Consider the following 20,251-nt stretch of genomic DNA (forward strand, 5'->3'; position numbering starts at 1 on the left):
CCAGCGCGATAACAGCAATTAACCGCTCGGTGCGATAACGCAGGCACGTTTCCCGTTTGCGGCAGACGGGGGCCGGGAAGGTTTTGCTGGCAACAGGCTGGGAAACACGGCTCCGAAGCTTGGCCTCCCGCCAGCCCCCCTCTCCAAGGGCCGGGGAGGCGATGGGGCACTGGGTGACGTGGCAGCAGGGGGGTGACAGCCAGCCCGGGAGGGCACGAATAGGGTCCCCTAGTCCCACGGGATCACCCTGCCTGTGGCACGCTCCTGGCACTGCGGGAAAGGGCTCAGCTGCTCCCCCGGCCTCGGCGCGGGAGCCGGAGCTGGAGCCGGGTGCCCGCTGCTGGCCGGGTGGCACCTGGGTCCAGGATTCCCGGATGCCGGGGCGGATGCACTCGGCGCGGACGGGGCGCGGGTACCTTGGTGCTGGCGCAGGCCGTGCCCTGCTCGTAGTCCTTGTGGCCGGCTTTCTTATCCAGCTTGCTCCACAGCGCCTTGGCGCTCCAGTAGTTGAGGGCAGCCTTGAGGCCGTGGTAGAGGGGCAGCCCRGTGCCCTGCAGCGCCAGGTGCTGCCGCAGCTCCCCGAAAACGCCCAGCACCTCCTGGCACCGGCCGGCCCGCAGGAACCTCTCGAAGAGGGCATGGGCCGGGTTGCCCGGCTCGCCGTCCGGCGCGCTCATCCTGGCTCGGCCTGGCGAGGGGACACGACGGGGGCGGCTGAGCGCCGGGTCCCCCCTGGCCTCCCCGGCCGGGAGCGGCTCCCCCACCGCCAGACCCTCATCAGCTAATTAAGCCCATCCGAATCGGGACCCCTGGCGCTACACCCGCGGCACGGGTGCTACTGTCCACCCCTTGGGGACCGTGTCCCCGAAATTTGGTGGCCTTGCTGGCAGCAGCTGGAGGCTCCCCCGTGGGGGGGGGGGGGGGGAACGGGGAGGGGACGGGGAGCGCTGCGCCGCAGCCGCGGGCGGCTTCCTCTGCGCGACGCGTACCTGCAGCAACCCAGAGCAACCCGGGGCGCTTCGCCGCCCGCTTCCTTCCTCTTCACCCTCGGCCTCGCCCGGGGAGGCGCAGGGCGGCGGAGAGGGGCCCCAGCTGCGGGGACAACCGCAGCGCTCCGTTTCGCACGCCGCCCCCCCAAAAGCGGCAGGACCTGCCCCGCTCTGCAGCCGGCGCCGGGGGCAGAGAGCAGCACCGACCCCATCCCGCAGCCCGGCTTTTGCAGCCGGAGGGGGGGCAGCTTTGCCCTCCGCCTTGGAGCCTGCCAGCAGCAGCACCGGAAAGATTAGCACGGAGGAAGTGTCATGGGGAAACCAAAAAAACAAACCAAAAAACACCCCACAAACCGCTGCACCGATGGTCCTGCCACGGCAGGCACCTCTTCCCATGGGAATATGGTGTGTTGCATCCCCCAAGGACCCCAAAACCAGCCCCGTCCCATTTCCCACCTGGAGCCCCCTCCGCATGGGGGCTGTGCTCTGCCGGCTGCAGGCTCCGGCTCCTGGCACCATCCCAGTTCCCAGCCCCGGTGCTGGCAGGAGCCCAGCGCCTTCCCAGACCAGCCTTTTCCTCGCTAGCCCCAGCAGCGAGCACAAATTTTCCAGCCAGCCAAGCCGCCGGGCTGGGAAAGCCGGCTCCGGACCGGCAAAGCAGCCGGCAGGCAGGGCCAGGTGGCAACAGCGGGCTGCAAAGGTGGAAGCGCCGCGCGGAGGACAAGGCGGCGAAGGGCTCGTCCCACTGGGAACCAGAGCGCTCGTACCTTTGAACCGCTCGTCTTTGACCTCGGTGGGAGCACCGGGTGCCAGGCACGCGACAGCGCCCCGAAGCGCTCGCYGCCACCGCCGCCGCCGCGGGGACGAAGGCAGCAGCCGGCCCCGGCGGCTTTGCGGCAAGGTGCAGGACAGGGAAAGGCTTCGTTCCCGAGCCAAGCTGCCGTCTTTGGGGGGGGTCGCGGTGGGAGGGGGGGAAAGAGGTGCTTAAGTGCTGGATAAATTAGCAGCCCAAGTGCTAGCTGCGTTTTTCAAGCCTGTTTTCTCTCCAGCGACGTGCCCTGCATACGCGGCTCCTGGGCCGTCAGGAAGCCGGCACGCTGCCGCTGCACCCGGAGAACGGCCATCCAAAAACTGTGGCCCAGTACGGTTGGAGGGCGACGGGGACCTGGGGACACGTTTCAGATCTTCCTCCAGAGCGGTGCTGCTGGGGACCGGGATTTCCAGGACGCGGGCGATAAACCACTGGGCTGGGAGCAGCCCCCACCACTCGGTTGCGGCCGGTGCCATCCCGCAGCAGCCGGCTGGCTCTCCGGCACCAGCTGCTTTTCTTCCCTGGGCATCTCCGGCTGCTGCAGGCAGGAAACGGCCCGAACCCTCAATTCCCAAAGGCTGCAATGCCACAGGGACTTGCAATGCGAGGGAGAGCTCTGCAGTCACGGGGATCCGGCCGGGAAGCACGGAGGAGGCACAACAACCAGCCTTGTGTTGCATTCAGGTCCTACGGAAACGGCGCTCGGGCTGTCACACTGCGACCTTCAGGCACCGTCCGGCCCCTTTGGCGTTTTTAAACCCACGCAAGAATTTCATCCAAACCGGACAAGAAGGACCGAAACCCCCACGGATACTCGGCTCCTGCAAGTCTGATGCCAATGAGCAGCAGGGTTCCCAGCAAAGGCAGAGTCAGGGAACAGCGCGAGGGGCCTCAGGAAAAGCTTTTCCCACAGCCGAAGCAGTTCGAGCGGCTCCGTGGCGGCAGGGATGTCTCCAGCGCCGGTGGGCAGGATGGAGGGTCTCTTGGGGCCGTCTTGGCCGAAGATCCTGGTTTTGACTTTTTGCGGTGCTGCGATCGCTGGTCGGGCCTTTTCTGGGAACGGCTGAAGGCAGCAAGTGCCGTTTTTCCTGCTGTTTATGCGCTCCGACAAAACATGGGAGGTCTCTGCCCTGGAAAGCGCCGTCATCCCGACGCTTGGCAGCAGGGACACAGGATGGGGCAGGGACATCCCCTCAGCCAACCCTGCGGAAACCTGTCCTAATTTGGCCGTATTTTAATCCTCTGAGGGAGGGGAAAACATCACTGTCAGCTCCTCCGGTTTTAGCACGGGTGCTGGGGCACCCCCGGCCGGTCCCTGGGGCTGGACTGGCTCCGGGCACCCATCCGGCACGGCGCCGGCTCAGGGAAAGGATCAATGAGAGGGGACGAAGCTGCCACCAGCGTCAGCAAGAAATCCTGCCGGAGCATTTCATCCCGCGGGAGCGTAACAGCACACGGCGGAGGCTGCCGGTGCGGGGAAGGGGATGCGGAGGTGGAAGGAGTTCCCTTTAAAGCATGCACCAAAAAACCCTGGGAAAGTCCATGCYGAAAGCCTCTCCAAAGCCTCTCCGCGGTGCCAAGCCAAACAGAAGCGCTGCAGCGGGAGTGTGCCCCGTGCCGAGCTGCCGTGCCCTGCTCCGAGCCCGGGGTGGGAGTTTTGCAGGATCCCGGCGGGTTCCYGTCCCCACGGCACGGGCAGGTCCCCACCTCGCTCCCCACGGGAAGCAGAACTGCGCACTTCTCCGGGGCATTTTGGCGCTGCCCTTTGCAGGGTGTCTGCAAGCCGCAGCTGCATCCCCGGAGAGGCCGGGGCAGAGATAACGCTGCAGGAGGGAGCAGGGCATGGAGAAGGGGGTGCAAAACGCTCCCAATTCCAGCCRCTGCCGCCCAGCTCGTAGGGCTCAGCGCTGCCCCTCGCCCAGCACCAGCCCTTCGGGGCGCACGGCGGGTGCTGCCGCTTGCAGCCAAATCTCAGCGCAAGGGGGAAGCCTGCGAGCAGCCGGGATTTGCACCCTCCAGCTTCTCCCTCACCTTCACCCACAGCTGTCCCACGGGGCCGGCGGTCCCCAACCCGGCCGACGGGCCACGGGGACGGCGCTGCCTCCCGCCTAAACGCACTTTGTAACGCTGCACATCGGCGCATCCGGGAAGCCGCGCTCGCTSGGGGCCGGGGGTCGAGGGCCACCCGCAGCCCGGCCCCGCGGCGCCCCGAGGACGCCGTGAAAGGCAGAGCGGCTCCGCGGCCCGGGGCCCCCGGCAGCCCCTCGCCTGCCCCGAGACAAAGAGCCGCCGCCRCACGGAGCGTCACGCCGGACACCGCAGCCCTGGGGACGGCGCCGGTGCTGGGGCACGGAGGGCCTGAGCGACCCCCCCCCACACACCCTGTCCCTGTCCCCAGTGCAGTGCCCTGAAATCACTGCCCCCTGCTCTTGCAGCGGGGCCGGGTCCAGAGCGATGCTCCGTGGCGGGATGCTGTCCCCGCCGCGGCAGCCGGCGACTCCGGGAAGGGGGATGCAGCCATAGCCCCCCCCCCTCCTTCCCAGGGATGCTCTGCTCCATCCCCTCCCCACTCACCTCCAGGGCCCCGCGGATGGGGAAACTGAGGCACGGCCCGGGGACGGGGCCAGGGCTCGAGCTCGTCACAGCCGGGCGAGAGCGAACAGGAAACCGGCTCGCGCTTTCCGCAAGCAACTGCCAGATCACCCTCTCCTCCCCCTCCAGCTGCCGCGAGGACCCAGGCGTCCTGGCTGCGCCGAGGCGGTGCGTGCGCGGCTGCAAGAGCCCAGCTCCCGCCTGCTTGCGGAGGGGGGCAGGGCGCCTTCGGGTCCRTCCCGCTCCGAGAAGCACCGAATTTTACTGCAATTCTCTTTTGCAGGACGTTTTCAGCAACTGGGTTTCTTAGGGGGTTGCAACCGCCTGAAGTCTCGCTGCCGCGAGTCCAACCTCTCCCGTCTTCCAGCAGCACCCGGGAAGTTTGGAGAACTGTCACTGGCGGCCGCAGAGCCCAACTTCCTCCGCTTTTACTCTTTGGGGTAAGAAACCAGCCTCCTTGCACGGCAAATCAAAAGCCTCTCACACTCAAGCACTTCATTCTCCTCTGCGCTGTCCCCTCCCCGTCGTAACCGCTGCGCCGTACTTCCTCCCACAGCCAGAAATAGAGCCCAGGAGCCGGATCCTGCTCCGGGCAGGCTGGACCCTGCTCAGCACCAGCCACCGACCCCRCTGTATAAAGCCAGGCGCCGTATCTCCACCAGCGCCCGAGCCCACCACGGCCCTCAAGGAAAAGTTTGTGACCACGTTGCCAGCTGTCCCCCCCGTGGGAACCTCCCTGGGGGGACAAAGATACCTGGGAGCAAAGGATGGAGCCGCTCGATCACCCAAGATTGCTCTTAGCCGGATGCTTTCCAGGGTTTGCCRGTGGCCACGTCCTCCCAGCCACTCRCCATGYGCTCCCRGTGCTGCCAAGGCCACTATGGGTCCTGCCGGGAGGTGACTCCCGGGCCAACCTGCCTGGAGGCTCGTGGGGACAGTGACTCACGGGCACGGGGCACGCTGGCACACGGGGCGAGGGTTACGTCGGCAGCCCGTGAGTCACCCGTGGCGCTGTCGGTGGCTGGGGCGGGTGGAGACGGCCAGCCCTGCACCTCCGTGGTGCCCTACCGCAACGCCCTCGAGCGCTGGCTTCCCGCCGGGCCCGGTGCCCAGCCCCGCTCGGGCCATGCCTGGGCCACCCTGCAGCTCGGCTCGGGGCATTTCGAGCCCCCCTGCCCCCTGCAAAGCTCCTCGGTGCACAGTCTGCCTGGAGCAAGAACGGGGCAGGCAGAGGAGGACACGGGGCGAGGGTTACGTCGGCAGCCCGTGAGTCACCCGTGGCGCTGTCGGTGGCTGGGGCGGGTGGAGACGGCCAGCCCTGCACCTCCGTGGTGCCCTACCGCAACGCCCTCGAGCGCTGGCTTCCCGCCGGGCCCGGTGCCCAGCCCCGCTCGGGCCATGCCTGGGCCACCCTGCAGCTCAGCTCGGGGCGTTTCGAGCCCCCCTGCCCCCTGCAAAGCTCCTCGGTGCACAGTCTGCCTGGAGCAAGAACGGGGCAGGCAGAGGAGGACATGGAAACCGCGAGTCTGCGTGAGACCAGCGATTTTCCCGCATGCCGGAGCTGTTGCAAACAGCTTTACGGTGCTAGGAAAAACTTTGAACACTAACGAGCTCCTTCCAGGGTGAGATTTAGCCCCAGGGGAAGGCCACAGCAAACCATCGCTTGAGTCTAGGCACGGCGAGGGAGTTTGGGGTTGGAGAGGGACTGGAGTCGCTAAGTGCCAGCTCCCTGCTGGGCTGCGCCGGAGGGACCCGCGGAGGCAGCCAGGCCCCAGGGGCAGGGGGAGAAAAGCAGCATCACCCCTTGGCGGGGGGCTCCAGGGGGCCCCCCGAGGTCACCCGGGATGAAGATGCTCCAGGTAGAGGCCTGGGGCACAGCTCTAATGCCAACCCAGCAGCCCGGGCTCAGCCCCGGCAGAGAGGGGATGCTCACAGGCAGCCCAGCAAGGACAGCAGAGGTCCTTGGCATGCCAAGAGGATGATCAAACTCAGCACCAATGAGGGCTGCTGCAGCTGCCCCAGCCCTTCACAGCCAGCAGCCGGCTCCAAACAAACCTCAGACTCCAGCACAGGATGTGTCCATCCCTCCCCCTCCACTTCACTCCAACATCAAAAAAATCCCCTTTTCCTCAGAGTTTATTATTTTGGGGTCTTGGTTTTCTGCAGAGCTGGGAAGGAGCAGCGATGGAGAGCAGGTAGCTCCCACCCTCCTCCTCCTCCTCTCTGCTCCAGCTAGGCCTTTGGCGATGCTGCGGGTTGCAGCTTCTGCAGCTCCAGGACAGGGATGAGGAAGAAGAACACGAGGCCCAGGAGAAGCAGCCAGATTAAAATGCCATAGTGCTGCGGGAGGAAGAGCCACGGCCACCACAGCTCCTTCAGGGACACCTTGGACCTGGGGAGAAGGCGACCAGGGACCCTCGTCACCTAGAGGGGCAGAGCATGGGGCTYGGCCTCCCACCTCTGCCCCACACCCCAGCGGGGACGATGACGTTCAACCAAACCCCAAACCTCACCAGCCGCTTTTGCAAACCTGAATGAAACAAGCCTTGCGACAGCCCTGGGGAGGGCACAGGACCCGCAATGCAYGGGGGAAACTGAGGTGTAGGGACAGACCGTGGACAAGCAGGGACAGCCAGCTTTGCACCCCTACCCTCCCTCCCCGAATCCCCGTTCCCCAAGGTGCTGGGCTGGGGGGAGCACACGGTGCCCCGGGGGCAGAAGGACAGGAGGGTGCAGGGGAGGCTGCCGGCCCTGTCCCGGTGCCGCAGCCGGGGGCTGCGTGGGGCGCCGCTCACGTGAGCTCAGGCTCCTCCGGCTCCTCGCTCTCCAGGCCTGGGCTCCCGCTGTCCAACTCGGCCACAGGCTCCCCCATCACGATGCTCCTTCTCCGCAGCTCCAGCTCCCTCCTGGGGAGGGAGAAGATGGGACGCTGTGCTGTGCCCCAGGGGCGGATGGGACCGRGCGCCTCCAGCCTCCCCGCGAACCGGCGCCGTTACCTCTGGGTGCTGGGCTGGTGCAGGGCCCCCTCTCTCGCCAGCTCTGCTCGGCCGTCCAGGCTGGTACCTGGCTGGGCACCCAACACAGGAGCGTGAGCAGGGACATGGGCACGGCGGCGGTGCCCAGGTCCCGGTCATCCTCCCCGCAACATGGCCCCGTGCRCATCCTTACCAAAAGTTGCTTGGGAATGACGGCGATGCTGACCCTCCGGCGGGCCGACACCTGCGGGGAAAGAGAGGTGACAGCGGTGAGCACAACCCCGGCGGCCGCTCCGTGCTCTGCACCAGGCCGTCCCCCACCGTCCTTCTGTCCTTCCCCGGGCCTCCCCCTCCACCTGCCGCCGAGGGCAAGGGCTGCCGAGCGATGCCGACGGCCTCGCACCGCCCCTGGGGAAGCCGGGGAGACGAGGGAGGGTGAAAGCGAAGAGGCTGGCACCTGTCCTTCCTGCTCCGAGCCGCGGCGGCAGGGCTGCTCGCCCCCTCCCCAAGCCGTCCCCCTACCTCGTGAGCTGTAGGGGAATCAGTGCCGTATTCGAGCTGGTGCTAGAGAACGGCCTCCTCTTAGCCAAGCCCGCGGCTCTCGCTCTACGACCCTGCAATGCAGAGGGACCTGCCTGAGATCTCCCGGCCCAGCGGCCCACAGGCACCCTGGCTCCCCTGCCCGCGGCCCTCTGAGGCCCCCCCCTACGTTTCGCCTTCCCCAGCGCGTTTCTAGCAGACCTGGCCGGCAGCAAGCGGCGGCGCCCGTGGGCTAGCGAGTGCATGGGGACTGCTGGGCAGGGGAGACCGGCGAGGTGCAGGGACGCAGGGGCTCYGTGGAGCTGGGAAAGGTGTCGGTTCTCCAGTTACCTGCTGGAAATTGCGCATCAGGGGGTGAAGCCTCAGCCGTGGCTCTGCATCATCTGCAAGCGGAGAGAAAGGTCTTAAAATCACCAAGAAGGAAGGAAGATGGGACTGATGTACAGACAAGCGAGGGGAGACATGAGTGCAGGCTTCCTTCCCATCGAGCTAGCGCAGTTTGCCGTCTGCTCCATGCTCGGGACAAGCTACGGGTTTCCCCCAGCTGGGAGACCTTGCTTGCACCCGTGGAGATGAGCTTGTGCAGGGCGTGCAGGGAGGACCCTGGTGTCCGGGGACAGTGCGCCCTTTGTACACCCTGTGCCCCCCTGCACTGCATTCCCAGCTGGGCCGCAGCTGCAGGGCGATGGCTCTTGGGCCACCAGCACCTGCTCTCACACTACATTGGGTGTGACAACAGTTTCTTGCATTTATCATCTGCTCCCACAGCTGCAGGCGTCAGCTGTCACCCAGCCCCAGTCCCTGGCTCACGGGGAGCCAGCAGACACCATCCGACTCTGCAGCACAGGGTCAAACTGCCTCCCAGGCCCCCGGAGGGGTTTGGGACCAAGTCGCGCAGGCTCACTGCCAGGCCCTGACAGCAGAGCCCACCTCACCCTGCGTCTCCACCAGCTGCCGGTTGCGAGAGTTTTGCTGGATGAGCCGCTTCATCTCCTCCAGCTCCGCGTGCTCCCGCACRTGATGCCGCTTCAGGTTCTCCACGTGCTGGACCATCACCTCCGCCGCTCGGCTCATCCGGGCCTCCTGGGGCAGGCAGGTTGGGGGGGATCAGGTCCCCAGTAGCTCTCCCCACTCTGCCYGTGATGCTCTCCCAGCTCCCCAAGGACACATGTCCCTGCGGGTCCCTCACTGGGCATCTCAGAGACCATGCTGTCTCCCCCAGGCCAACAGCAGTGCAAACGCATCCCCCTCCTGCTCCCAAGGGCAGGGATGGAGTAGGGCAGATTCCTTGCACCCCAGCATTTGCCGAGATCAGGTCTGCCCAGCACCAGGACAAGGTGTGACAGACGCCAGCTAGCCCAGGGATGGGTCTCCAAGCCACCTCCCAGCACCCTTGAGGCCTCAGCCACTGGCCCCAGCAGCGGGTGAGCACCCACCCTCCATCTCCACCCCGGACGGGAGCCCCAGGCGATGCACTGACCTGGTGGACAGCCCCCAGCTTTTCCGCCGCGCTGGTTGCCCGCTCGATGGCCGCCGCCAGCACTGCCAGGTTGCACTGCAACTGCTCCAGTGTCTCCTTGCTGTCCGCAGCCATGCAGGACAGGCCCAGCCTCTGCACAGCGAAGGGCGAGGATGGGAGCCGCGGGAGCCCRGCTGAGCAGAGTCATCCAAACCCATCCAAGCCCCAGGAGCTGGATGTCCCCAGCAGACTCCAGGACCCCTCGGGTGGCCACCTACCTCCAGGGCAGCCCGGCACTGCCCCAGCTCCTCCTGGATGTTTTCCTCCGCCGCATCCCGCGCCCGCTTCTCCACCTCGACCCGTTGCCGCAGGGTGAACATGTCGCAGCTAAAAGCCAGGGCCAGGTGAGCGAAGGCTGCCTGCGGGGCAGGAGGGCGTGAGGACAGATCAGGGCTCCCTGCACCCCCGGAGAACACCCAAGACTGAGACAGCGGGCGAAGGGCCGGGCATTGCTGCCACCAAGACATAGCACTGCGGGCCCTAGTGCGCTGCCAAAGATAATTAGCACTTGCCTTTCGCCAGTACTCGTTAGACTAATGCAAGCTGGGGATGGTCCCCTGTGATGCCCAGCCTGACCGAGACACGGTCCCCGAGGGCAGCCACTGACGTGGGGAAACCCCCAGCCCTCCCGGCGAGGCCCGCGCCAGGCAGACGCCAGCCCTCGCTGCAGATCCCAGCTGACAAGCAGGACAGCAAAGCCTGAGTCAGCCCTGGCACGCAGAGGACAATTATTTTTATTAGCAYGGCTTCTACCATCTCCTCGTCTAAGGGTGCTCTTTGCAAGCCGCAGAGCACTTTGCGGGATTGCCGGGCACGCAGAGGACGGGCTCATTCGGTCATGCAAACGCAGCTGCCTCCAAATGCCAACAGCATCACCAGAAATGGTAATTGTAAGGAGGTTGCCAGGGGACTGCAGTGCCTGGAAGGAGGCCAGGAGCAGGGCACAGCCTCTTGGGTGACCCAGGCTGCGATCCAGCAGGGTGCCCGTCCCCCTTCCCCACCCCAGCCTGCCCCCGGACAGCCCTTACCTCCACATCCTGCTCTGTCAAAGCCGCTCTGCAAAAGGAAAGAGCTGTTAGAGGTATTGTGGGGACAGCATGGCCTCCGCCAAAAAGGCCCTCGGCCCTTGCTCCAGCGAGCGGGGCCAGCAGCAGAGGGTGCCAGCCTCCAGCAGAAGCAGGGACCAAAGTGACCGGCTGCCCCGAGAGGGAGACCAGCTCTTGTGCAGTGGAAAAGGAGGGAAACTCAATCGCTGGACCTCTCTGCTGGATTCCCCACGGGCACACATTGCCCTAGAGCCCCAACACCGCGGTGGCCCGGTATGTCCCGTCCTCTGGCCCTGGGCAGGGATGCAGGGTGCCTGCCAGGCTTACCTGTGCAGGCCCAGTCTCTCCAGCGCCGAGAGCTCTGCAGGAAAACTCAACAGCGGATCCTCTGGGGTCTCTGCATCTGTGAGGGGAGGCAGTAACAAATCTGGAGAAACAGCACTTATGAAGGGGAAGAGCACAGAGATAGACAGCAGAGTCCAGCCCCTCCTGGGTCTCCATCCAGGTGGGTTAATCCTCTCCAGCTTGGAGCAGCGCAGCCATTTGGACATGGGAGCCCCGAGTGATCCCGGCTATCAGGTGCGATGGGGTCTGGCTGCCCATCTTGCCAAGCCTCCCTTCTGCCTCCGAGCCAAGCCCTTCGCTTGGCCCTTCTCCCTCTGCCCTCCCCAGCCTGCCCTGTCCCCCACCCAGGGTCCCAGGGGTGTCCCCAGCATGGGGTGTCACAGGTGCCAGYGGTACAGGACCCGCACGAGGGCAGCAGACATCCCAAACCTCCCCCTGGCATCAGGTTCCCCCTTCCCCAGGTCCCTGCCAAGGGAACTGAGCCCCAGCTTGTCCCTGGGCACTTTGAGCCATAAAGTGGGGACTTGGGGACTCACCCACCTTCCTCTGTCCTGTCACTGTCCCCAGAGTGCACGGCCACCTCCTGCCTCTCTGCACCTGGCACCTAGAAAAAAAAACAACAACTCCCTGGTGCTGGACAGCATCCCAAAAAGAGCAGCACCGAGCAACTGCCCATGTGCCGTGCCTGCAGCCCTCCAGGGGAAGGAAGAGCCCCCCCCCCGATTCCCCTGCGACCTCCCTCTCACCTCCTGGACGTGCTCCGCGCTCCGCTCGCTCCCAGCCGAAGCCCCCTCCGAGCCCCCCCGCGGTCCGCTCATCCTCCCTGGGGACAGAAAGGGCGGTGGGAGCCGGCGCCAGCGTCACCCTCCCCAGCCTGGCGCCGCTCCGCGGGAGCTCCCCGCCGAGCCGAGCCCCACGCCAGGAGCCAGGATTCATCCCGGGCAGCAGATCCCAGAGGGGGATCGCCGGGGGCAGAGCCATCAGCGTGCCGCAGGGGCCTCGGAGCAGCATGGCCAGGCATTGATCGTGGCTGTTAATGCAAGGAGGGCGACTGCTACCTCCACCTGCCCGCGCACAGCGGGGAGGGGGGACCCCTCTCCCCCATGACCGGTGCACGAAGCCCCCCCCATCCCCACCTCAGGCTTCCCTTACCTTCATCCGGAGACGCCAGGAGCCTGGACAGCTCTACCTGCTGCTCCCTGCTGCGAGACGGATAGAAAGGAGTCCAGGTAAATCCCAAAGAAACTCCCRTGGGAGAGGCAAGCCCATGGGGCAGCGTGCCACCCCCCCTACCACCCTCTCCCAGCCTCCCCAGCAGGCCAACAGCATCCCCCCCCCCGGATCCTCGGACCCGAGCCGGGATGCTCCCCCTGGATCCGGGTGCTTTCCCAGCACTGCTTTGCAGCTCTGCTCTCCCTGGCATGTGCGGAGCAGCCCTGGCCCTTCCCACGCCTGCCCCCTCCATTCACCGCAGCCGGAGGATGCTGCGGCGTCCTCGCTCAGCGCCTTTCCCGCCCCGGCAAGCCGGGCACTGAGGAACCCTCCAAAGCCATTTCCAGCCGGGAATGAGTCACCGGCCCACAGCGGTGTTTCTCTTCACTCTGTTTCTTCCCCCGGCTGCCAAGCGGACCTCGCAGCCCTGCCTGCGAGCCGGCCCCGTCGCAGGCACGACAACGAACCCGGCTGCCAGCAGAGCCCGGGCGCCATCTGACGTCCCCAYCGCGGGAACGGCAGATCTCAGCCGGCCGCCGCACGCACGCCCACCCTCCAAAACCATGCCGGGCAGGCCTCGCTGCCCCCAAACCCCCAGGCCCGGGTGCAAGGAGGAGGCCCGGCGGCTCCATAGCATCCCTGCTTGCTGGGGGTCAGGGATGCTCCGGCATGCCGGTTACTGTGGGTCCTCACGTGCATCTGTGGGGCAAAGGGGCTGCCCCGGGGCACGACGGGCAACCAGCACACCCCAGTCCCACATGCCCAGCTGGGAAAGGGGGAAGGTTTGAGGCGACAACGTCCAAACTCTGCTCCTGGCTCCAGCAGGAAGGGCAACAGAGACTTTCCCTCTCCTCCACCCGAGACCAGGGGCTCTTTCCCGAGAGCAGCAACCGTGGCAGAACTGGCCACTGTCCCAAAATGACCCTTGGTGCCTCTGAGTGGGCACTGCCATACCCATCCCGCAGCCCTGGCCCCTCACACGTGCCCGGGGAGCAGCGGGGTGAGCGGTTCACGCACGTACCTCCGAGGCTCGGGGCTCGACTGGCAGCTCTCCCTCTGCCACTGCCTCTCCGAGTGCCCTTGGGCAAGTCTCTGCGCCTCCTGTTCCCCCTTTCCAAGCGAGGCTTCTGGAAACTGCTTCATTTGCAAAGCACTGAGGCTCCCGGGACTAGCACACCTATCATGAGAGACACATATTAGCTGTGCGCAGATGGGAGAACGCCTCTAAATGTTATATTTTTAAAGCATTTTCTCACCCAGCAGTAGCTCCAATCTCCTCTGCTTAGTGTGGAGGCATCTGTGGGAAAAGAGGCGGAGAGGCCTGCTTTGATTCAGGATGGTGCTGCAGGGATTTGCACGGGCGCAGAGAGAGGGAAACGAGGGATTTATCGTGAGCCGTGTTTCTGCACGCTGCTGCAGGCGGACTTTCCCACTCGCCACCCCCGTTTCACTCCCACCCTCCGTCTCCAGCATCCAGCAGGGCAAGATGTTTTTCCACGAGAGGGTCCCTGCTGCAAAGCACTATAAGTCCTAGCAATAACAGTCCCTGGAGCCTGCTGATTTAGGAGCTCTCAGGCAGCTGCACAGACGCTCACTCGCTCTCTTCCTTTTGCAGATGGAAATACTGAGGCACGCGGCTCATCTGCCCAGCGTGGCATAAGCAAGTCCCCGGGAAGACAGACCTCGGGCTTTCTCGCAGCTTTACCAAACGCCTCCCCGTATTGTTACCTGCCTCAACTTGCCACAAACAGCTGAAGGAAGATGCTGGGGCCACCCCGGCTTGGACCCGGGACTCCGCACCGTCGGGTCCCCAGGAGGGGATCAAGGAAAGAGGAGACGGGACGGAGCACAGACAGAGGCCGGCAGGTCCGGCGACGCACGAGCTGCCCGGCTGCAGGAGTCTCCACGGAGGGGAGAGCAACCGGCATCTGAGGCAGCACGAGCTGCCAGGGAACAGCTCAACGCGAGAAGGCCTTTAAAGGACATGCAAGCCGCCGCTGCCGTGCGCGCTCCCCGCTTGCGAGCGGCCCGGGAGCTCCCTTCACGGCGCCGGGGCGGGCCGAGCGGTTTGCAGGTGGCGATGCAGCCTCCGCTCCTGCGCGGGGCCGGCACCGGGCTCGGGACCGGCTCCTGCACCCGCTCTTCCAAAGTTACGGCTGTAACTGGAGCCAGGAGGGACCACGGCTGCTCCCTCCGTGCCCGGCAGCTGCAGCGCGGAGCAAACCCATCCCTCAGCATCTCGCTGCCGGGGGGGTCAGGGCAGGATGGCAGCGCCCAGGACCCCCACGTTTCCCAGCCTCGCTGCGGCCACCTTATAAACACGGCACGGTGATGACAGCCACGGCTCCAGCCCTTCCAGGAAAGATTGTGTTAATAAAAGACRGAGCAGCCTTGGAGCAAGGGGAAGGCCAGTGCGCCCAGAGGACGGGGTACCGGCCCCGCTGGGAGCCAGGGAAGCTCCCGCTGCCTCCACTGGGCTCAACATCTGTTTCCCAAGGCCTCTCCAGCACATCCAGATCTCTTTTTTCCCTGCATCCACGCCAACCCARTCTCACCCGTCCCCCATCCGACCCCTCTAAGCTCTATCCAGGACTCCCATCCCTCCTGCCCCGCTCTTCCACCACCCTGCACCCCTGCCCTCACCCAGGCCTTTCGATCAAATCCATCACATCCGCTAAAGCTGCTTTCTCCCCCTAATGAGCTTACGGGGAGGCAGGATAGATGCTCAGCATTACAGAGGACCAGCCTCAGGGCAAGCAGCGGCCATGCCCGAGGCCTCTGCTGAGGCAGGAGGAACAAGACAGTTCCTCAGGGACTGGAAATCTCTTAAGCTGTCAGAGATCAGGCAGCAAACAGCASCTCGCAGCCCCAGGACAGAGCCAGCCTGGCCCCAGGCCCCTCTGCCAAGRGCGCAGGAGAGCAGCTGGGGAGACCTCACCCTTCGCAGCTTCAAACAGGGACCCGTGCTGGGTGCAAAGGAGGGGGAGCAAAGCTTTTGAAACTACTACGAGCGGCGTTTGCCACTGGATTAAGATTTCAAACACCCCTGAAGCTTCAGGGCTGGGTTTCCCTTCTGGGGACAAACATCTCCTGCTGAGACCCAACCCAAAGGTGGAACAGCCACGAAATCCTAAATTGTCTTGGGGGAAACATAGCCCCAACCTCTGCCTTGCCCTCCCTACACAAGTAAATAGCAACGCAGGCAGTGGTGTGCATAATTAATACGAATTAATAACAATTAGCACAGCATAAGTTCACACTGCAAACGGAGACGGGGCTTGCTGGCAGTGAGACATCCCGCGCGCACCGGGGAAGCGGCTTTGCCCCAAAGCGGGCAGAGCTGCAAGAGGAGACGCCGCAGGGACGCTCAGCGCTGGCCGAGGTCGGTACCTCTGTGCACATCCAACCGGAGGCAGCCGAGCACAGGTGCCACGAAGAAGCAAGAAGCCGGAGCAGCAGAGCCTCCCTCCCAGTGCCGAACGGCTGCTTTCCCAGCCGCTCGAGGACCTTGCCAGCTGACCAGTACAGATCTCAAAACAGATGAATTCTTCAGGCATGAAGTCAAGCTTGCATAACCCCTACCGGCCACATCTGGGCTAACCAACCTACACGTTAGCAAGGGGAGTCCCCAGCAGAGGGAAAGACCTTTCCTTTTGGCCAAGATTCAACAGAGGGAGCCCAGGAGCCCGATGCCGCGCCACCGCTCTCCCCTCCCTTGCACACGAGGGGCTGTTTGCGCCCACCCATCTAAACAATGTTTTATTACCCGATTGAGTGCCTTTTCCAGCCGAGCAAAAGCTCACGAACCAGCATGCCGACACGCCAGCCCCAGCCCACCCATAACCCTCCTTCCTCCCCTGGGAGCGGCAGCCTTGCCCCCAGGCTGAGCCCCACAGCGGCAGCGCCCCGGGCTCGCTAGCCCCTGCTCCAGTCTCCTGGCAAGCCCGAGGCTTGCAGAAAGTTGCTCTGCAGGACATGCAGACCGAAGGACACCATCACTTTTGTCTCCCACGCTGGAGAAGAGTTTTTCTGCTCAAAAGCTCCTCTAGCCCCCCTGCACGCACTCACACTTGTGCTGGGTGACTTAAGAGACCTTGCTCCTTTCTGCAAACCATCATGTTCAAAGAGCCTCTAAAAGCATTTGTTAAAACCCCTGGGTGCTTTTTTCCTTTTCTTTTTTTCCCYCCCTCCTCTTTTTTTAAAGCAGGGAGCATCTAAATCACAATTACAATCTAGGTATTATAGGGGCTTTAAACAAGCAAAAATAGCCYGGTTCCCCATGCACCAACCTGTTCAGCAGGGACAACACAGACGAAACAAGAACCTGCTGGGAGATCTTCAGCCAGAGACACGAGCAGCCGGGAGTGGCTGTGGCTTCTGGGTTCGCCCCTCGCGAGCCCTTCCAGCGAGGTCCCCACCGGTGCTGCAGCCGCCTACCGCGGCGGCATCTTCCCTGGGCTCCTTCTGAAGCTTCCTGAACTTGCTCGCAGATAGCAGAGACTGCGGTCATCCGGATTATTCACTTGTCGGCTTGGAAAGAAAGCTGCTCAGACCGACACTGGCTGCTACTGCTGATGCGGCAAATGTGATTTATTAGGTCTGTGCAGGGGGCCCAGTCCTGCAACAAGCACAAAACAAAACCCCAACCCTCGGCCAAATTCACCTTCTCGCAGCCCTGATCTCCCCAGCTGACAAGTACCTGGCAGCCACCGGGCTACCCACAGGAGACTAGGATGCTGTTATGATTAAAAGGTCTTTGGCAAAACAATAAAAAAAAGAAGAAGGAAAAAAAAAAAAAAGCATGTTTGCTTCTTTTGGTTTAGTTTTAAATTCCAGGTTGAAATAAGACCCTGCTGTCTACTAAGCCCCTGTGATTTAGACGCTACTGTCTCCCCTAAGCAGTTCAGTCTTGTGTCTGGACCAACTTTTAATGCAAAACTGTCAGCGCCGGCGTGCTGGGGATTACATGCACCGGATTGACAGTTCATCACCGAAATTCAGTCACCTCCAGGGTGAAACAGGGCAGCTATTTAACAGCTCCAATCATTGCTACAGGAAGGGTCGGAGCAACTACCATGGCTTGGACAAGCCGGCAGCTCCTGCTTGGAGAGAGGCAGCCTTTCCGGGGGACTCACACCATTCCCAGGAGAGCGGCTGTGAGTTTTCGTCCTTTGCAACAAGGTGTTGCACGGCCTGAGGTGGCTCCTGCATGGCTCTGTCCTGCAAGCGTCGCGGCCTGGTGTTTAACACCTGCGGATGCAGCATTCACGTCCCTCTCCCCACCCACCAGAGACTCTCCGGTGTCTGCTAAGGGCACCAACGGGTGACTGGGGTAGGGGAGAGAGACCGTGTTTTCATGAAACCGGTTCAAAAGTTACTGTGGGAGGATRGAGAAAGAGGATAGAGGACACATCACCCATGCTATTGCATAAAATTCATTTCCTTAAAAGAAAACTACTAGTCAAAACAAGGGAGTTCCCCTCCCTACCATTAAGGGCATAAACCTCTACAAACAGAAGAGGAAACAGATGAGGAACCTTCACTCACAAATATCCAAATAAATCAGGTCAAAAAAATACGCTGCTTTGTACATACAGCCAGAGGACGCCCTCTCCAAGCCAACACGTCAGACCTTTCGCTTCACCAACACCTCTAATGAATCAGGACCTGCCCAGGAGACCAGCCCAGGACAAGCCAACTCTGGCTCTCCATTTGTGGATAAAGCTCTGCTGAACTATAAAACCTGAATGATATTTTAGACACTTCCACCTCTTTGCACTGTCGGGCCTGGATTTTAAAATTCTTGGGAGGCTCAAGCAGAGTCTAAAGTAAAGGATTTTGGGAGGGTGTTACAAACCACCACATAAACAAGCCGTATCCTCCCAGCATGTCCAGGAGCTCCAGGGTTCACCCCAATTCTCATAACACAACTGTTTCCTTGCACACACCCCATGGCACAGAGGACCCTATGGCACACGCCGAGGCGCAGCCAAGAGCAAAGACACAGCTAATAAGTCTCTTCACCCAAGCCAGCCTCCCAACAGGAGAGCAGAAACCCGCCTTGGAGTTTGCAAAGCCAACCCCTGCCTGGTTACTGCTGCTTGCAAAACCATGTAGGCTGGCCCCAAACGCAGCTCCCAGGAACTCCAGGTGAGCTGGAAGTGCAAGCTGCATACAGCACGTAGCAGCCGGGAATAGCCTGGCAAGATGAGACAGCCACCTAAAGAAACCCGTGAGCAGCTATACAACCGAGCAGCCCACAAAGACGAGACGCACGCTACAGCTGGGTGATTTAAAACCATTTATTGCCGCCCAGACAGAGGCGCTGGGACCTCCCCAGAGTGCTCAATATATAACACGTGCATGTTCAGCCGGCTTCTTCTTCAGCAAGGACRTTGCTGGCCAGGTGAACACCGTAGGCAAGTCCGTCCTCTGTCACCTTCACGTGACCGCCAGCCACGGGCAGGCAGAGCACCTGGGGACAAGGACACCGAGGTCGCTCCTGTTGGGAGAGGCTTTGCAGGGAAACGGCCACGGCTGCAGCCTGCTGCCTAATAAAGCCAGAACAGCAGGCTCAGACCTTAATGATCGGGGCACAATGTCTATTTATGTCGCATTATGGGCAGCCCTACAATAGCTTCAACCAGCCTGGCCACGCAGACGCTGGCATGCAAATACATCAACAATTTGGCTCTCTTGAGGTTTCTTCCCTCCAGCCAGTGCAGACTTTGAAGCATCATCAGTCCGCCGCCACCTAAAATAGCTTAAGAGACTCTCGCTGTAAAATCTCTGCTCTCCACATTAAAAGCATCACTTAATGCTTCAGTGTTTCATTCCCCAGCTGGGTATCAACACTAACGAGCAAGTGTCAAGCAGCAAAATGTCACACCTACACATCTCCCTTTACAGATGTAAATGTTTATGAATTTTTACATCGCTCCTGATGCGTGCGCTGCCTCAAAACCTCCATTAAATCCACCGCCAGGTCTAGCGCCGACTCCTCCAGAGCCCGCCGGCGAGCCGCTGCCCGCCTGGGGTTTCCCTGGGGGTTTTCAAGCAGGCGAGGCAGAAATCTGGATGTGGTCAAATTACTGAGGCGCTGTTAAAAGCGTATTGCTAAATACCTCCCGAGGGAAAGCGCTGTCGTGGCCACTTCGCGCCACGGAAACGCGAGACCGAGGTTTCTCCAGCAGCCGTAGGGGAGAAGGAGAGTCACGGTGGAAAATTCAAGTTTCCCAGCTCTGCACCTAAACCCCAGCGCCCTGCATTAAGATACAGGCTCTCCTTTCCCTACCAAAAGCTGCCACCAGACACTAATTCTCCCTAGGCACATTAAACTAAATTATGTCCGCTTCTGCCTGGGGGTTCCCTCAAGGACGGCAAGCAGGCAAAGCCCTGAAGCGCCGGAGACGGAAAGAAACGAAGATCCAAGGGTGAAAGAAGGGAGATTTGCAAATCCCAGCGGCTCAGACTAAAACCCCAAGCCCAGCAGACCAGTGCAGCGCTGCCCAGAAACCAGCTTATTCGCCAGGCCGAGAGGCCGACGGGCGCAAACTTACCGTTTTCGTCATGCTTCGCTCCGGCCGCTATCACGACAGTCAATTAAACCTAATCTGAAATTATCATCGCCGTCCGACGGCCCCCGATTGATCTGCGCCTCGATTCAGCAACGTGCTGAGGACGTTAAGGATCCGCGAACATGACCAAGCAACACTGCTGGTTACCAGGCCCCAGCACCGGGGCAGAGTCCCGTCATGAGTGGAAGAGCCCCTTCGGCGCGGACCTAAGGCTTATTTCTGTCTTAACTACTCCAGTTATCACAGTCTGAGCACATCTGAGACTGCTCTGCCCTTTAGCACCTGCCGCCATAAGACACCGACAAGCCCCGGTCCGGGACAGCGCCCCCATCGCCGCCATCTTGGGAGAGGCGGCAGGTGGCGCCGTCCTGAGCGCGGCAAGGACGGCGGCGCCATCTTGAGCGCGGCGGGGAGGGAAGAGGAAGGAGGGGGGCGCCATCTTGAGCGCGGCGGGGAGGGAAGAGGAAGGAGGGGGGCGCCATCTTGAGCGCGGCGGGGAAGGAGGAGGAAGGAGGGAGGCGCCATCTTGAGCGCGGCGGGAAGGGAGGAGGAAGGAGGGAGGCGCCATCTTGAGCGCGGCGGGGCGCCCATGGCGTTCCCGCAGCGCGGGGCGGAGCTGCGGCGGCAGTCGCTTTAAGCGCGTTT

General features: G+C 62.8%; 2 protein-coding genes across 9 annotated transcripts in view; both read right to left on the bottom strand.

Annotated features, from left to right (window-relative positions):
• The window catches only part of MICAL1 (microtubule associated monooxygenase, calponin and LIM domain containing 1), a 14,610-nt gene extending 9,443 nt beyond the window's left edge, over positions 1-5,167 (bottom strand). For 2 of the 4 annotated variants that reach the window (XM_026056576.1, XM_026056573.1), the window contains exons 1-2: positions 4,375-4,853; positions 417-688 (exon numbers count right to left, since the gene is read on the bottom strand). In XM_026056576.1, coding sequence (XP_025912361.1) covers positions 417-677 — 261 coding nt within the window. In that variant the 5' untranslated portion in view covers positions 678-688; positions 4,375-4,853. Of the gene's footprint in view, positions 1-416; positions 689-989; positions 1,013-4,374; positions 4,854-5,146 lie in introns of those variants that run through there. The other 2 variants (XM_026056575.1, XM_026056574.1) reach the window with 2 other exon arrangements.
• A 1,359-nt stretch (positions 5,168-6,526) lies between these two features.
• Positions 6,527-20,046, bottom strand: LOC112961478 (lymphoid-restricted membrane protein-like). 5 transcript variants are annotated; one of them, XM_026056722.1, is made up of 16 exons: positions 19,589-20,046; positions 13,286-13,326; positions 13,051-13,206; positions 11,970-12,019; positions 11,564-11,640; positions 11,358-11,421; positions 10,800-10,875; positions 10,455-10,482; positions 9,645-9,785; positions 9,388-9,519; positions 8,843-8,990; positions 8,238-8,290; positions 7,890-7,981; positions 7,561-7,611; positions 7,188-7,455; positions 6,695-6,784 (listed from the first exon to the last, which is right to left on the bottom strand). In XM_026056722.1, exons 3-15 carry the CDS (start codon positions 13,170-13,172, stop codon positions 7,194-7,196), a joined length of 1,296 nt encoding a protein of 431 aa, XP_025912507.1. In that variant the 5' UTR covers positions 13,173-13,206; positions 13,286-13,326; positions 19,589-20,046; the 3' UTR covers positions 6,695-6,784; positions 7,188-7,193. The 5 variants fall into 5 exon arrangements, with proteins under 5 accessions (XP_025912506.1, XP_025912507.1, XP_025912509.1 ...); XM_026056724.1 differs by lacking the exon at positions 19,589-20,046 and adding an exon at positions 16,319-16,408; XM_026056723.1 differs by lacking the exon at positions 19,589-20,046 and adding an exon at positions 16,319-16,388 and having other exon boundaries at positions 13,286-13,371.
• Positions 20,047-20,251: the final 205 nt, after the last annotated feature.

Source organism: Apteryx rowi, unplaced genomic scaffold (assembly GCF_003343035.1).
Source record: "Apteryx rowi isolate R43461 unplaced genomic scaffold, aptRow1 scaffold_132, whole genome shotgun sequence".
NCBI classification, from domain to species: domain Eukaryota; kingdom Metazoa; phylum Chordata; class Aves; order Apterygiformes; family Apterygidae; genus Apteryx; species Apteryx rowi.